General features: G+C 52.7%; 1 protein-coding gene across 1 annotated transcript in view; it reads left to right on the plus strand.

Moving 5' to 3' along the window:
* Cacna1b (calcium voltage-gated channel subunit alpha1 B) overlaps positions 1 to 13318 on the plus strand; it is a 188234-nt gene that overhangs the window by 155961 nt on the left and 18955 nt on the right. Inside the window, exons 36-38 of the mRNA XM_071601213.1 lie at positions 1740 to 1867; positions 7842 to 7938; positions 10649 to 10757. Coding sequence (XP_071457314.1) covers positions 1740 to 1867; positions 7842 to 7938; positions 10649 to 10757 — 334 coding nt within the window. The remainder of the gene's footprint in view (positions 1 to 1739; positions 1868 to 7841; positions 7939 to 10648; positions 10758 to 13318) is intronic.

Raw genomic sequence — 13318 nt, forward strand, 5'->3', positions numbered from 1 at the left:
GAGCTAAATAGACACTTCTCAAAAGAGTAAATATAAATGGTCAAATATATGAAAAAGTGTTCAACATATTTATCAAATCAAAAGTAGATAGATTTCATCTCATTCCAGTTAGAATGACACCCATTAAGAATACAAATAACAAATGCTGGAGAGGATGCAGAAAAAAAGGGACACTTTTACACTCTTAGTAGGACTATAAATTAGTACAACCACTATGGAAATCAGTATGGAGTTTCCTCAAAAGACTAGGCATGGAACTCCCATACAACCCAGCTAGACCACTCTTTGGTATAAAGAATTAAAGTCATCATATTCCAGTGATAAATATGCGACCATGTTTGGGGCTGAGGCTGTGGCTCAGCGGTAGAGCGCTCGCCTAGCACTTGCGAGGGCCTGGGTTCGATCCTCAGCACCACATAAAAATAAATAAAATAAAGATTTAAAAAAATATGCAACCATGTTTATAGCAGCACAAGTCACAATAGCCAAACTATGGAACCAGCCTGGGTGTCCATTGACAGATGAAAAAATAAGGAAAATATGGTGTGTGTGTGTAAAATATGGTATATATATATGGAAAGTATGATACACACACACACAATGGAGTTTTATCCAACCATAAAGAAAAATGAAATTTTGTCATTTGAAGAAAAATGAATGGGACTGAGAACATTATGTTAAGTAAAATAAGCCAAACTCAGAAGGTCAAGTGTCCTATGTTTTCTTCCATATATGGAAGCTAGAGGATAAAGGGAAAAAAAGTGATGGTGGGGGTCTCATGAAAATCAAAGGGAGATCAGTAAAGTAGAGGAAAGGAACCAGGGGAGAGAGGAAGGAGACAAAGGGAAAATACTAGGGAAATTATATTGTTACTGTATGCATGTACAAACATGTGACAACAAACCTACTATTATGTAAAACAATGATGTATCAATAAAATAAAAAACGAAAGATATATTAGAGCAAATTTAGCATTGTTTAAATTGATTAAAATTAATTATATCAGAAAAAATAAAAGATCATATATTTTGTGATTCCTTTCATAGGAAATAACCAGGATAAGCAAATCTATTGAGGCAGAAGGAGATTGGTGGTTGCCAGGGATGGGGGAGGGAGGAATGAGGGATGATTACTCAGTGGGTGTTGAGTGTCTTTCAAGTGTGATATAATGCTTTTTTTTTTTTTTAAGATTTGGAGAAAATAGTGGTGCAATATGGTGATTGCATTAAATGCTATTGAATCATACATTTTAAAATGATGAATTGCATATTAAGTGAATTTCAACTTAATTAGGAGCAAATCCCCACAAGCTGCTGACTGTGGTGCGCAAACTCCTAACTCCCTGAAATCACTGCTTTCAGGGAAGGCCACCTGAGGGGATGGTGACCATGGTAGTATTGGGCAAATGACACCCTGGATGGCAGGGTGGATGATAGGCAGGAGATTATGGGACCTAAATTAGGAAAAGGCAATAGAAGGAGAGAGCAGAGCTGCCAGCAGACTAGTGTTGGGGACTAAATGTGCAGGATTGAGAGCCCTGGAGGCCGAGGAAGACCCAGCAGTCCCAGTGCAAGACTGGCATCCCCAGTCCAAGGTAGGAGCCAGTCTTGTGTGGAGCTGGTTGAAGCAGAGTGATCATTACTGTCTTCAGGGTTCCCATACACAGACTGGCTGGAAGATGAGGGCAGGCAAGAGGGCAGGCTGCAGTCTCCCTATCACCTCTTCTTTCTGTCCGGCAGATGTTAAATCTATTTGTGGCTGTGATCATGGACAACTTTGAGTACCTAACGCGAGACTCTTCCATCCTTGGGCCTCACCACCTGGACGAGTTCATCCGGGTCTGGGCTGAGTACGACCCAGCTGCGTGGTGAGTGAGCCCCAGTGTTCTGTGGTTTCAGGGGTGTCCCCACCCCTGGCTGCCAGGACAGGGTGGGTGGCCTTGGACATGTCTCACTTGAGTGCCCCTTCAAGTGTTGGTTGGTGCCCAGGATGGTGCTGATGTCCCCTCAGTGGTTCTTTCTTTTTGGTCTTACGTACTTTGATGCAGCTCTGGGCAGAGACATGGACTTTGAAGCCTCAGTTTGGCTGTGCCCAGGGGACCTGTGAGGCTGGTGCTCCTAGTGCACGGGCTTTCTTGCTTTTCCGAAGGCCTATCATGTCAGGGGTGCACGGGGAGGAGACAGCATGGCCCCACATGCTGTGAGGCTTGGAGAGCTTTGAGAACAAAAGTAATGTGGGGTCTTAGGGACCCCACGCGCAGGGCCCAGGGGTCTTCCTCTCTGCCATCTCCCTTGGGAATAGAAGCCGAGGTGTACCTCTGCCCCAGCCCTGGTTGCACATAATGGGTACTTGGTGAGCTTCTATTGAAAACAAGGGAGCTACCAGGAAGGCTCTAGTACGTTTAAGACCCTTTACCATGGAAGGTTTACCATGTTACATAAAAGAGGTGTGATTGTTTTCCACGTGGAGCAAGGCTCTGATGGGGAGGGTTTGGTCCAAAGGTGAAGTCATTGGAGACCCTGCTCCATGAAAGAGCCCTGCACACCCATGCTGTGCTGTGACCCTAGGACAAGACCACAGTCAGGAAGGCAGGCAGAGTACCAGGCTCTCACCTGCTTTCTCCCTCACTCACCTGGCCCCTCCTTCCTTCATTCACCTGCTCCCTCCCTCACTTACCTGATCACTCACCTGCTCCCTCCCTCTCTCACCTGCTCCCTTCCTCACATACCTGCCCCTTCTATCTCTCACTCACCTACTCCCTCCCTCACTTACTTTCTCCCTCCCTTACTTTCTCCCTCCCTCCTTCCCTCACCTGCTCCCTCCCTCCCTCCCTCACCTGTTTCTTCCCTCACTCACCTGCTCCCTCCCTCCTTCCCTCACCTGCTCCCTCCCTCCCTCCCTCACCTGCTCCCTCACTCACCTGCTCACTCCCTCTCTGACTTATTCACTTACTTACTCACTCAGACAGTAGTGCCTGAAGGCTGTCCCCTGCAAGATAGGACACAGGGGAGTGTCTGGGAGGCCTGCCTGTGCCTTTCTACCCTGAGTGCTCAGGAGCCATGCTGTGATGGGTGGTTGTCAATGGGTGGTTGATGCTCACTCACTTCCTGTGCCCTGTGGGGATGACAGAACTGTGCAGTGGGGCAGCTGCCTGCCCGACCACCTCTGCCTCACATGGGCAGAGAGCCTGGAGGAGGTGGCCAGCCCCCTGTGCTGTTGTTCTGCACTCCATGGATCTCCTAGGGCTCTGCCTGCTTTTCCTTAACTGGAGCCAAGTTTTCCCTACCTTGGGGCTTGATGGAACTCCTTCATCCCATCTCCCTTGGCCTCTGGGGAGCACCCCCCATCACAGCAAGGACACAGGGGGTACGACTTGAAGCCTCCTCATCTGGGCAAATCCCATAGCCACCAGTGTCTAGAGACTCTGAGACACTGGCCGCTCCTGTCCAGGCTTCTCTAAGACCACAGCATCTCCTTGTATATTTTCCATCTTAAGGAGAGGTTTGTGGATTTTCACAGTACAGGAGCAGCATTTTCACAGCACAGCAGTGGCTATGTGCATTCAGTGGTGCCCATGCCCATTTCCCCGGCTTTGGAGAACCTTGTGTTGCTGGTGCACCCGTATCTTTGTCCTCTATGCCCAAGATTCTTACTAGAATACACAGGCTTCGGGTCTGTGGCCAGGAGACTGAGCCTTGTCACACAGGGCAGGGCAGGCAGATTCTACCTTAGGCATGGTTTAGGACAGCTCCAGGAAAGTCATCCAGGCCTGGTGGCCTCAGGTGTCACTGCCATTTCTGGATGTTTTCCCAGAAGGAGAGTGTTGCAGAAAACAGATACTTTGCCGGATGCACTCCTGTAATCCAGCAGCTCAGGGGGCTGAGGCAGGAGGATCACAAGTTCAAAGCCAGCCTAGCAAGGCCCTGTCTCAGATTGGGGGCTGGGGATGTCGTTCAGTAGTAGAGCACCCCTGAGTTCAACCTTCGGTACTGCAAAACTCAAACAAGATAATGCAGAGCATGCTTATGTGATGTGGTCTGCACTGAAGGAGGAAGCCAGCCACAGGGAGGCCACAGCCAGGTCCTCCACAGGTGACGGCAGGCAAGAGCAGAAGCAAAAGTGGATGTGGGCCCACGCAGCTTTGTGATTGTGTGCAGCAGAGCTCAGACTCTCTCTCAGATTCCAGGGAAAAGAACATGGGGCTCTGGAAGGTGTGGGTGGTTGGGATATGGTAAAGAAAGTCCTGTGGAGGAGTAGCTAGCAGAGCACGAGCCATGCCCCAGTGGGGCATAAATGACACATAAGACCCAGGAACCCCGAGGGGCAGGCACGCTCTCTAGGCAACACATGGGACTGCTCCCATGTGTGCCTAGTGCCTCTAGACTGCCCGAGGAGGCAGACAGCCCAGAAGCTGTGACCAGGCAGCCTGTGTCTGGATCCACCTCTGGGTAGAGGAGAGAGAACCTTGGTCTTCAGTAGCCTCCACAACAGATTCAGGCGAGTAGTCATCTTTATTTCCCTGGTCTCCTCCTGATTTGAGAGAAACTTTGAATCTGTAACAAAACTTTGTTAAATTTCCCAACATTTGTGTATGCATGTATATGCACATGTGTGGCTAGGTTTGTATACACAAGCACAGACTTGTGTTCGTTGTGCAGATGCACAGGTATATTTGTGTGCATGTGTGAGCCCATGTATAATATGTATGTAATGTGTGTTCACACAAATGTGTGTACATGTGCATGTTTGGGGCATACATGTGATTGTGAGAGTATGTGTGTGTATGTGTGCAAGGGAGCTGCATCTTTGTGTGTACATGCCTATATTTGTGTGCACGTGAGGGGTGTTCACAGGTTCATGCACATGCTGTGAGTGCAGGTGTGTGAGTTCACTACGTGTTGTATGCACATGGCTGTGTGTGCATGTGTGTGAGCGCGTGCATGCTGTGGGAGGCAAGGAAGGCATGGGTTGTTGATTTCTGGCACTGCCTTTCCTCAGCCTCTTTTGTTGCCTTAGCACTTGTGGTGAGCTGTGGAGACTCGAGAGGAGAACCACAGTCACATTTCTTGGAGTGATCTGTCTGCTTGTTTTATGTTCACCCCTCTGCCAGTGAACGTTTCCTGAGTGTAGCTGTGTGTTGGGCTGGGTCCAAAGAGGAAGCAGGCACATGTCTCAGAGCAGCATCCAGGCTACACTGTGGGAGGCCATGGCCTTCACTCGAGGCCAGGCGTTTCTGAGGAGGAAAGGTGGTATACCACTTGAGCAAGATGGGTGGAAGAGAGGGAAGGGTGGGAGCAGAGGTGTGGGAAGAGCAGGAGGGTTGTGCCAGGCTGGAGTGGAGAATGCATTACAGAGGGCCTGGAAGGAGTCTGGGATGGCTGAGACAGGGCTTGAAATTTGGGTTGAGCAAGTTGCTTCCATATTTTTTTTTTGTAGACAGTGGGCAAACTTTTGAATTGGGGACTGATAGTATCAGGCCCCAATGTTTCCTCTAGTGGCATCTGATTGATTTGATAGGCAGGGTAGTCCTGAGGCCAAAAATCTGTCATGTACCCAGCACCCTCTAATGGTAACTAGGGTCCAACAGGTGAGCAAGCCACCTTGGGGGAAGCCAGAGTGAAGGTTTCTCTTCTTCTTCCAGAAGAAATTTGACACGACTTGGAACTGATTGGAAAAAGGGGACTATAGCATAGGAGAGGAGGGCAACAGTGGTGGCCCAGGGTTGCTGGCCCTGGAGAAGGGTGTCCTTAGATGGACCAGCAGGTTCCAGGGCAACACACAGTGTGTCGGTGAGATGGGGACTGTCAGGGGACATCTGCCCCAGGACACAGCTATCTCATCCGGGTTTTTCCTCCGGTTGCTGTGATGGGGAACCAGAAGGGGCCAGGGTAGAAAGAAACTTGTGGAGAGAGGCCCCAGCACTCAGGGAGTGAGAGGGGCAGACAGAGACAGGGAGGGCATGGCAGGCCCAGGTGAGCCCCACCAAGCACGGGGAGGGAGCAGTGTGTGCAGAACGGGGGCTCAGCGTGGGCCTGTGGGTGTGGATGTGTTCTACCTTTGCAGAATACTTGGGCTCCGGAATTTATCTTGGGATTGACACACCTCCTGGGGAGCTCCAAACCCCAGGCCCGCAGCAGTTGACCTACCCAGCTGCACTCCCGCCTCCTTCAGGACTGCTCAAGACCACGTCCTCCCCTCCTGCTGGGTGGGCGGGCGGGATGGGCTGCACCCTGCCTTTGTTGCCATAACCTGTGACATTTCCTTTCCAGTTGCCGGATTCATTATAAGGATATGTACAGTTTGTTGCGTTGTATTGCGCCACCCGTTGGCTTAGGGAAGAACTGCCCTCGTAGGTTGGCCTACAAGGTTTGCAACTTCAGAGCCTCCATCCAACATACTTCCCTGCCCGAATCGCAAACACAGCACACACTCCCTGCCTGGTTTGGGAATGATGACACCTCACCTGTCTTCCTTCTGCCCTGCCCTGCCCCGCACTCTGGCCTCCTTGATGCTTTGGTTCCCTGTCAATCTCCCTGATCCCTCCAGCTGGCTGGGGGCAGGCAGCTTTTGGAGACAGTGCACAGAAGGCTTTCTGGCCAGGCCATGTCAGCCAGGACCAGCCACTGGGTGGGGCCAGGTTCTGCACCAGGATGCAGCCGTCTCACCCGGGTTTTTCCTCCAGGCTCTCGTGGGTGGGCTGACGGTCAGATAGGCCAGAGGCTGAGGGCCCGTGGGAGGGAGCTTGGACCCTAGGAAACAGGAGCAGCTGCCCCTCTGGTTCCTATGAGGTTTCTGGTTCTCTGGGGGTTGGGGGGAGGCAGAGGCAGAGTGGGGCCCAAAGACAAGCCCACTTGCATTGCCTCTAGGTGGATCTGCTCAGCACAGCGGAGGAGCCCCTGGGGTAGAACTGTGGGAGGAGAGCAGTGCTGGGCAGACCCACCTGCCAGGAAGAGGCTGGGTCTGAACCTGCTGTGCCTCTGGGACCCCAAGCCTGGGAGCAGGCACCCAAGGGCTGAGGGAGGCCCCAGACCCAGTGGCCTCTCTGATTGGGGAACACTTCATCACAAGCCTCAGACACCTCCCTGAGTCCAAGCCTTGGGTTCCAGGCCCACCAGGAGGCTTGCCTCTCTGTTGGTGGGACTTACGCTGTCAGGCGGTGCAAGAGTGGCACCAGGCCATGCCTGCCCAGCTGCTCCCCACCTCAGTCTCCTCCCTACCCAGCCCTGACCCCAGCAGCAGCCCTGCCCGGGTTGGCCTCGGGCGTCTCTGGGCTTGGAGCAGGACTTGGCCCAGGGTCGAATTTGGCTATAGAGCTTCCAGACTCCCTCTCTAGTTTCCTGGTCTGTCGCGGATTTTCCTCACTCTAGCCTCTGGTCTCACCTGGGAGCCAATCTGACTGCTGCGGCAGTGGCCGTAGCAGCTGTGGCTCAGCCACAGCGTTGTCTCCACAGCACTCCGCAGCTCTTCCCGCATGGTGAAACAGCGCTTTCTGATTTGGCCTTATCTGTGTTCTAAAAGAGTAAACCAGAAATTCACAGCCCAAAGCCGCCCCGATGCAGCCGTTTCCCTCCATGTTCATTAGCTCAGACGTCACCCTGCCCGCTGTCCTGCGTGGGGCTGGAGTGAGGAGGTGAGGCTGGGGGTGGGGCCGCAGGGTCCAGTCAAGCAGAGAGAGCCCTCACTTTGCCTCTTGGTTGTGGGCATCTAACCGGACACTGATTAACTGGATCTGTTTTCTTGTCTGCTTCTTCCCTGCCCCTGCTCCCTGCTCTGCCCCTCCTGCTGTGCCTCCTCCCGTGGACCACCCACTGTGCCTGGGCCTCTCTGGGACGGGTTTCCAGTGGGCGCATCAGTTACAATGACATGTTTGAGATGCTGAAGCACATGTCCCCGCCTCTGGGGCTGGGGAAGAAGTGCCCTGCTCGAGTTGCATACAAGGTAGACCCTGAGCCTGCACCCCAGAGCTGTCTGTGCCAGGGCTGGGCCTGCCCGGCCTGCAGCCACAGGGTGCTCCTGGGCTCTCCTGTCTGCTTCCTCAGGGCTTGTTGGCTGACTGCACCCGGCTGCCTCCCTGTTCCTGTCTCCTCTACCCCATGCCCTCTCTGCTCCTATCCCAGACAAGGGGACATGGCCACCACCATGTCTCTGCACTGGCCCAGGGTACACAGCGCTGGCTGCCCCCTCTGCTGACAGCCCCAGAGAGGCTCAGGAAGATGGAGCCAGAGTTTAGGTCACTCCCTGCCCTTCACCCTGCCTTTCCCTTCCTAGGAATGAGGGGACAGACCAGCTTCTTGGACAGAGGTTGTTTTTTTTCTGGGCTCAGAGCCACTCTGCTGCCCTGTTTCCTGGGCTCTAGTGTGGGTGATATTGTCAGGTCCTCAGGTCAGGCCCTGGGTGCACGTGGGAACTGCAGGACCTCTGGTGCTTCTGCACACACCTGCCTGCCGAGCTCTTTTAAGTACAGGTTCCCAGGCCAGGCTACAGTCTCCAGAGGCTCCTGTGCTCCATGGTGGGAGGGAAGCACTGTGGTTTCAAGAAAGAAAGGGTGTAGAGGGGCATTTTGCCATCAATCATGGGGTTTCAGCGGCCACTGCAGGAGAAGCACGTTCTCAGGGCCCGGAGTCAAGGTGGCCCAACTGTAAGGAAGGGATAGACCAAGGGTGTCTCCTGGCCTCCCTCCTGGGGCTGGGCAGGCCAAGCCCGCTGTCCCTGCCCGTACCATCATCAATCACCCACCCCTTCTGGGCCCCTTCGGGGCCCCACTGCTTCCAGCAAACAGGACTGGCCTGTGTCTCCCTCTGTCTAAGGGAGCTTCTCACAGAGTTTCCCCAATTCGCTGGGTGTCTCCTGTCCACCCTGTCTCTGTGCCCCATTCTAGGTCTTCATCTGCCACCTGATTCAGAGCAGCCTGTGGGAGCTGAGCAGCTCCTCCCAGCCACACACAGATGCCTCTGGTGTCTTCCTCGGCCCCTCCCCACCCCTGACTCGCATGCGGGTTGTGTCTGCCAGAGGCCCTGCATGCAAGGCTGTAGCTGTGACCCCAGGAGGGAGAGCTCTGTCCACATCGACACCAGGCTGGGTGGCAGGCTGTGAGGCCCTGCCCAGCCTTGCCACCTGACTCCGAGGTTTTGGGTGTGGTGAGACCCTGGAAGGCTTCAGAGTGGGAACGAATGGCCCTGGGGAGCTGGGGAGGGAGCTGATACCTGTTTGCCCTGACCTTGCCCTTATACTTCTCAGAGGTCCCTGGCCCTTGGGGGCCCTGGGCAGGTAGTGGGATCCCTGGTGAGTGCAGCCCTCAAGCGCCCTGGACGGAGCTCTCCCCTCTGGGAAACCATCTGCTTGCTCCTCTTTCACTCCCATCCCGACTCCCCTCCCTGGGAGAGGAATTCCTTGGCCTCTCGCACTGCCATCGGTGCCGGTCTGCAGGGACGCCATGCTCTGGGAAGCAGGTTTTTCCTGGTGTACAGCACACCTGCTGTGTGAGGTCCTGACACCATGGCTGGATGTGCCAAGTGGAGCTTTGCCAGCATTCGGGGGACAACGTCTGGCTTGTGTCTTCAGCACCCCCACCTCTGTCACTCTGAGGCCACAGAATGCAGGGCCAGGATGCTGGGGACAGGGCTGCGTAGCCTCCCCAGGGAAGGGACTAGAGGACTGTGCTACCATAGGGTACACACCCCAGCAAGGAGTTCCTGACCGCAGCCCCCATCGTGGGCAGGGGACAGCGTGGTCAGGGTGCTTGTGGGCTCCATGTAGCACCCCAGATGCACCCAATCCCCCATTTTCCCTCTAGGCCTCCTTGGCTCTCAGTGCCTGAGGCTCTGGTCAGCTATGGGCCCAGCCCAGAGGACCATACTGCCAATGTGCCTGTCTCCAACTGCTCTGCCCTAAAAACTGAGGAGAGGGAAAGGGCCCACTCAACACGGGGATGGGGAGAGAGTGTTCCTGGCCACCCGAGCTGTGGCTGGAGGAGCCAGAGGCCCTATGCAGTGCCCTCAGTTCTGGGTCCTTCTGACTGGAAGGAGCTGGTCTTGAGGACTCCTCTTGCTGCCTTGAGCTGAGATGTTCTCTGCCTTCTGATGGCACTGAGCTGGATGGTAAGAGGTGCAGCCCTTATGGGCCTGAGTTAAAGTCACCCCTTGAGGGGTGCTCAATGCCATCTGGGTCTCAGAGCAACACTCAGGGCCATCACCTCTTGTCCAGATCACCGAGCTACACAGAAGGAGGCGAGATGACAGAGTGCAGGATAGGAGCCCCCTCCTGTCTGTGAACCCTCCTTGAGGCCTCTGTCTCGGACCTCCCTTAGCCAAGGCCACAGTCCCTTTTTCTATCCTTGGGCAGTGGACAAAGATCCCTCTGGCTGAGAGTGTCCCTGTTTTCCCCGAAGGCCCTGGCTCCTGGCCCCACATCCTTACTCGAGTCCCCACTTTTCTACAGCCAGGAGAATCCTTAGCTCAGATGAGGGTAGGGCCGAGGGTGAGTGTGAATGCTGGCAAAACTCCCATCCACCCAGACTCGCTTGGCCTAGGTACCTGCAGGGACCACCTCAGGGAGCTCAGCAGGCCTCCGTGGACTCTGAGCACGGCATAGTCCTAGGGTGGGGTGACCCCATCGCACCTGGCCCTGACCTGCCCCCACTCCTCCCCAGCGCCTGGTTCGCATGAACATGCCCATCTCCAGTGAGGACATGACTGTGCACTTCACATCCACGCTGATGGCCCTCATTCGAACTGCACTGGAGATCAAGCTGGCCCCAGGTAGGTGAGGTCTCAGAGGAGGGAGGGCAGACCATGACCACTGCCTAGAGAACCAACCCCAGGTGATCTGCAGGGAAGAGTGGGGAGGCGGCTCTGTCTGGAGGGACAGCTGTACCCAGCAGCAGCTCTCGCTCCTGGTAGTGTCCACACGTGAGCAATGGAGTGGCCCCATCTTCAGGCAGGAGGCCAAGGCACCGCCAGCAGTGGTGGCCAGACATGGCCCAGCCCAGGCTGCATGTGCCTTCTGCTCCCTTCCCCTTCACAGAGAGCCTGAAGCCACCAGATGGGACCTGCTGTCCCTGCCCCGCCCTGCATCCACCCTGGGGCTCTGCCCTTTCCTGCTGGGAGACATTGAGGCCAGCCCCCTGCACACCAGGTCCCACTCCTCAGGGACCTCACACACATGTGTTAGCTCTGGCCTGGTGGACTTTCCCTCTCCTGGGTTACTTGTATCCGTTTCTCCTTCCTTTAAAGGCTTCTGCTCTCTCCTCTCTGTTGATTCCTTCCCCCTTGGCAGCCAGCTCCCTGTGCTGGTCTCTGCTCTCTGGTTCTCTTTTCCAGTCCACACTTGGGCTCATGGCCCACTCTGTTGGATCTGTGTCATGTTGAAGAACCCAGAGGTCAGTTTTCAGTGCTCACCTGGTGGCCCTGCTGCAGCCCTCCTCCGTTCCCACTCCCTTCTGCTTGAAACCTTTTACATCTCTCATTTTTTCCTTGCCGTCCTCACTCTGAATGGCAGTATGCTTCCAGGCATTCTCTTTGCCTCAAAAGCATCGTCTCTACTTGCTCCTTCACCACCTCACCTATTCCCAGGGCTTTGAATGTTAGGAACTCAGTCTTGCGTTCTGGTCCACCCCAGTGTCCCTCAAGTCACTGTGTCACCGGGAAGCCCAGTCAGTGCTGCGCAGTTGACTCCCATGAACTTAGCTCCAGGTCTCACAGTCTCCTGGCCTCATCAGTGGAGAACTATTCATCCTGCTCCATAGCCAAACCTTGGAATCATCCTTGTTGCCGTTTCTCCTTTTAATTTTGGATTTGTGTTTGATCTCTTATCATATCTTCTTGACTCTGCCTTCAAAATATATCCAGGAAGTGTTGACTTCTATCTCTCTGCCAACTGCCAGCTCCTGGTCCCAGCCTGTCAACTCTTGATGTGTTGCTGCAGCCTTTGACCTGGTCTGTGTCTGCCCTTCAGCATGACAACCTGAATGATCAGGGGAAAACCAGCACAGTTGATGGTCCTCTCTTTTTCCTCTGATGAAGAGAGAAGCTGCAGATAACCAATGTAAGGAATAAAAGAAGGGCATCACTGTGGATCCTGTTGACAGGAAAAGGATAGCAATGGAATGTTATGGTCGACATCGTGTCAGTGAATTCAACAACTTAGATGAAATGGAAAAATTCCTTGAGAACACAAACTACCGAGCTCTTTCAAGTGTAGATAACCTCAGTGATGCTATTTGTGTTAAGTAAACTAATAGTAAGAGCCTTCCAACAGAGAAATTCCAGGCCTAGATGGTGGCACTGGTCAGTCTACTAAACATTCAGTGAGAAATGTTCAGACTGTGGTCAATCCTATAGACTCCTCCAGAAAATACAAAAGAGAGAGTATTTCCCACCCTATTTTAAATAAGCTTTACTTTGATCCTAAAATCAATGATATAACACAAAAATAAATTTATAGACCCATATGCCTCACGAACAGAGATATAGAAATCTTCAACACAACTTTATCAAACAGAATTTAGCGATACATAAAAGAAGACAGTGCATGGCGATATAGTTGGGGTTTATTCCAGGAATGCAAGGCTGGTTTGGTGTTCAAAACTCAATGAATGTAATTTACCATATTAAACAATTAAAACTGTATGGTATCAGTAGTCACAGAGAAAAAGCATTTGACAAAATGTAATATTAGTTCATGATAAAATTTCTATGTAAGCTCAGAAAGAAACCTCCTTCAAGCCTAACATATCATCCCACAATGATAAAGGTTATCTATGGGAAAACTTCAGCTAATGCCATATTTAAGCAAAGAAAGACAGATTCTCTCCTAGGATCAGGAACAAAGCAGAGATCTGCAGTCACCACCTATGTTCAATGTGGTACTTGATGTCTCAGTCACTGTGATAAGGCAAGAAGAAGAATGAGAGCGAGAAGTGGAAGTCCCTGTGTACACCATTGGCATGACTACCTGTGCGAAAAGTCCCAAAGAGTCTGTTGTAAAAGTTGCTGAAACTAGTGAGTGTAACGGGCTCACAGGATGTAAGGCCAGTACACAAAGGTCAATGTGTGACTCTGGGCTGGCAGTGAGTGGCTGAAGTGGAAGCAAAGGGCTCATGAAAGTAGACCACAACCATGGAATTACTTAGAGTCTTCACTTAGGATGTGTGTGCTATCAGTTAGAAAACATTCATAAGAGGAATCAGAAAACCTAAATACGTGGAGCGTTTCTATGTGATGTTCATGGATGTGAAGACTCGGTGTTGCTGGGACATCAGTTCTCTCTACATTAATCATCAAAATCAACAGGCTTCTTGGTAGTAATTCACAAATCAAAT

The sequence above is a fragment of the Marmota flaviventris genome, chromosome 13, assembly GCF_047511675.1.
Source record: "Marmota flaviventris isolate mMarFla1 chromosome 13, mMarFla1.hap1, whole genome shotgun sequence".
NCBI classification, from domain to species: domain Eukaryota; kingdom Metazoa; phylum Chordata; class Mammalia; order Rodentia; family Sciuridae; genus Marmota; species Marmota flaviventris.